We start from the raw sequence: 3,735 nt of genomic DNA, 5'->3' as shown, positions 1-3,735 counted from the left end.
TTCCTTCTAAGGAATGAAATGAGAGACAAGGATCACTCAAAGACATCTCCTACCTTGGGCTTGGGGATTTTTTCTTAAAGGCGAGGCGCACATTCCTAAGCAGCTATGTACAAAGCCCCCCCTGAAATCTTGTCTGTGTAAAGTTAGAGTGTGTTCAGGATTTTTTTTTTCCTCTCTCCCAAGGCTGATCGCTAATAATACATCGAAAGCACTTCCCTTTAGGTTGTGGGAAATCTATTCCCTTCACCTTGCCTCCTTTTTTTTCCCCCCTGAAGGCTGTAACTTTACTTTTTTTTTTTCCTTCTTTTTTTTTTTTTTATCAGTTTGCACAATCGCTTAGATAAACACCAAGAAGGAGACTTCTCTTTAATTACCCAACGCACATCTTTCTGGGGGGCAAACAGCGGTCTGATTATTTTTTTTTGTTTGTTTGTTTCACCTGCCAAACTAAAGGAGAGGTAGAAAAAGGAAGATGCAAGCGATTTGGGACCTTGAACAAGGCAAATATGGTTTTGGTATGTTTACTTATAGTTTTTTTTCTTCTTCTTTGACACTTTTTTCGGGCAATGTGTTGTGATTCTTGTGTTTCTCTTTTAAGGAAAACAAAAAATCCAAAAAAGCAAATGTTAGCTAACGTACGTCTTAAACGATCGTTTCTAAGGTTACGTGGGTTGCTCTAAGGAGGGGAAGAGGGGAGGGGGGGAGACCCAAGTATGTGTAATTGCAGCACCATCAGTTAGCACGTCCTTTAGCTAAATAAAGCAAGCAGCAAACAAACAAACAAGCGAACAAACCCAACGACCGGAATCGGCTTCCAGGTCCGAGGCGAGGCAAAGCGCCTCAAAGTCATTTCCAAAGCAGCGTCCAGGAGGCAGAGCCCGGTCGCAGCCTCCCCTGCCTGGGTTTCAGGCTGCTCGGGGGGGAGCGGCGGACTGACCTGCTCGGGAGGGTGGGGAGGGGAGGACAAGTCTCTTAACTTAAGTGATAGGTATTAAACTGCACGGAATTGTGTCGCCGTGTGCAGCTGGCAGCATTTATTTAGGGGAAAAAAAAAAAAAAAAAGAGGTCGGTGGTGAAGGTATAGCGCTGAGATCCCCTCTCCCCCTCCGGTCCCTTCTCTGGCTAAGCAAGTACAATGGAAAGAAGCTGGAATATACTCACCATCCGAAGGTGTGGTTGGCAGTTCGGCTGAGGCTTTAAGGCAATTATTTATCCTTTTTTTTTTTTTTAAGTATTATTGCAAAAAACGTAGATCTGACTTTAAGCAGCCAAAGTGTTTTGCTCTGACAACAGCACGCGAGGCACGGTTCCTCGTTTAAAAAAAAAAAAATCACAAAAAAGGCATATTCTTCCCATTTTTTAAAAGAAATTAAAAAAAAACACAACAATCCCTTACCACTATCCCTTAAAAATACCTATTCGGCACAGCGCTGGCAGAAACCCTGATGCAGAAATCTTATAGTCCGGTCTAGGAGTGCCCAAGCCAATTAATTTTAAATCCTTAGGAATTAATCAGATTAAAATGTACAGAAGTTTCATTCTCGTATGCATACGTGAGCCAAAAGTCGTTTCCCTTTAAGAGATCCTTTTCTTTTAAAGTTGGATTTTAGGCAGATAAGAGACTTACACTAGGGGGCAGCCAGATACTGTACTTGCTCCAATCTTAAGCAATTTTTTTTCCTCTCTCACAGCATATGCTCTGATTTAGCACTGTAAATTTTTCAGAGGACCCAACTCTGACAGCCCCTGGTGATTTTCAAAGTACCACAAGCCAGTGGTTAAAAATTGCATTGACTTGGAAGTTCAGAGGCACACAATAGGAGCCACTTTCCCTATTCATGGAACTTCAGTGTGGTGGAAGAGAAAAACACACACATACTACATTGAGGGAGAAGAGGAATTCATTGAATTCTGTTAGACGTAACTGCTTTCCACTGAGTTCAGAGCGAAACTCGGTATTTGTTCGATGCTGTATTCATATTGCGATTTAATCTAGAAAGAATTAGAGGACTGTTAGGCAGCTTTCTGCCAGGAAAGCAGCTTCCCCCTCCTTCCTCCTCTTTTTTAAAACCTAAAGATTTACACCGGCTCTATCACCAACTCTATTTTAGCAAAATAAATCCTTCCACTCCCTCTCATTAAAATAAATTTACATCTGCAGTAAAATGGCAGGAGGGATGCGTTTGTTTATTTGGAAAACCAATACGGTCTTACTTCTACACCAGAGCATTTCTATTGTCATTAGGCTCGGAGAAGGACAGTTGAGAATCTCCCCCTTCTTTGCGAGGCGCTCAGGTTTCGAGCATTATTTAGCGAAATTAGCTGCAGTTCATTTTTACATTCATCTGTTCTGCCTCAACCCACTCGCAGGGGTGTTTTCAAATAAATAGCAAAGCATCTAATGGTGCTAATAGATAGTTATATTGCTGCATCCCTCGAAGAGCAAATAGTTAATCTGGGGCATTCTTCATTAATGCTTGAGCAATCAGCGTATACGGCGGCTTTTAAGCGTATATCAATGGCTTTTCATTTTTACGATCATACGTTCAAACTATTAATATTGTACGTCCTGTTAAAACCGCTTTCTCTCCTGATTTCCGCGTTTGTTAAGACGGCGCTAATGTTTTTTCATACGGCGAATTAATCCTGTTTACTTTGTCAGATTCGAGACAGGAAAGGTTGGTGTTGGGTTGTTGCTGGGTTTGGGTTTGGTTTTTTTTTTCCTCAGGAAATTCAACATCAGCAACAATCTGTGACTGTTCTGCGTTTTGAACCCCCACCTTCTCCCACCCTCCCCGAAAGGTGACCTCCTCGGCTCTGGGTTATTTGGAAATCATAAAGCAGCTCCCCACATTTTAACGGGGAAAGATTCCTTTCCCCCCTTCTGTCTTTCCAGTCCCTCCTGGTCCCCGTTTCGGAGAAAGGTTATTTTTGCTCCGTCGGGATCAGTGGGAATGCTGCAGCCTTGCCTTTGAAATTGAGCCGCAGCACATCTTCCTTCGTGGGGTCTTAACACGCCAGGTTTCTAAGCAGGACATTGTCAAGTCTAGGTGCTTTTTACAACTTTCCGATCATCTCGGCACCTGCGGCTTTCGCCACACGTGTGACTTCTGCGGCAGAAGGGGGTGGGCATGTGGCAACATGAAAAAGTGCGTGTGGGGAGGCGAGGGGCAATTAATCCTTTACAGAGTCGTGCACAGGTCTGTGTCCCCACGTCCGTGCTTGGCGACCAGCTCGAACGTGAGCGTACATGACACGCGTGTGTTTGCAGAGGAGGAACCGTCCGGCCGGGCATTTCTCTCTCTATTTTCACATGTTTTCTGTTTTATCTCTCCGTCCCTTCGCCCGTTCGAGTGTCTTTTGGCCACCGGCACTAGGAGGTGAACTCAAAGTCCCCGTTCCGCCGCCCCGTAGCTATGTTCAGCGGGAGATAAACGGCCGTCCCCGCGTCCTGCGGTGGGTTATCTATGCAGTGGTGCTCCCGCTACAGCCCGGAGGTTGTGTTACCGTGTCAGGGTACGCGTGATCCCAACCAACCCCCCGCAAAGCCCCCGAATGAAGTTACAGGGGTTGAGATGAGCCGCGCTATAGCGGTGCCGTGGAGGTTGCGAGGGAAAAGACACGAGTGTCACACTCTGCGGAGCGGCGTTGCGGGTTTTTTCCTCCGCCGTGCTAAGGGGAAGGGGTGGACGGTGTCTCGCGTGAAACCGCGGTGCCCTCGGCCAGGCCGCCCGC

At 45.8% G+C, this 3,735-nt stretch overlaps 1 protein-coding gene across 1 annotated transcript in view; it reads left to right on the top strand.

Moving 5' to 3' along the window:
- The first annotated feature begins 304 nt into the window (after window positions 1–304).
- Window positions 305–3,735, top strand: part of NR2F2 (nuclear receptor subfamily 2, group F, member 2) — a 12,098-nt gene continuing 8,667 nt past the window's right edge. Inside the window, exon 1 of the mRNA XM_009335170.1 lies at window positions 305–515. Coding sequence (XP_009333445.1) covers window positions 473–515 — 43 coding nt within the window. The 5' untranslated portion in view covers window positions 305–472. The remainder of the gene's footprint in view (window positions 516–3,735) is intronic.

This window comes from Pygoscelis adeliae, unplaced genomic scaffold, assembly GCF_000699105.1.
Source record: "Pygoscelis adeliae isolate BGI_AS28 unplaced genomic scaffold, ASM69910v1 Scaffold21, whole genome shotgun sequence".
Taxonomy (NCBI): Eukaryota; Metazoa; Chordata; class Aves; order Sphenisciformes; family Spheniscidae; genus Pygoscelis; species Pygoscelis adeliae.
Note: the sequence above shows the minus strand (reverse complement) of the source record. Positions and strands in the feature narration are given on the sequence as shown.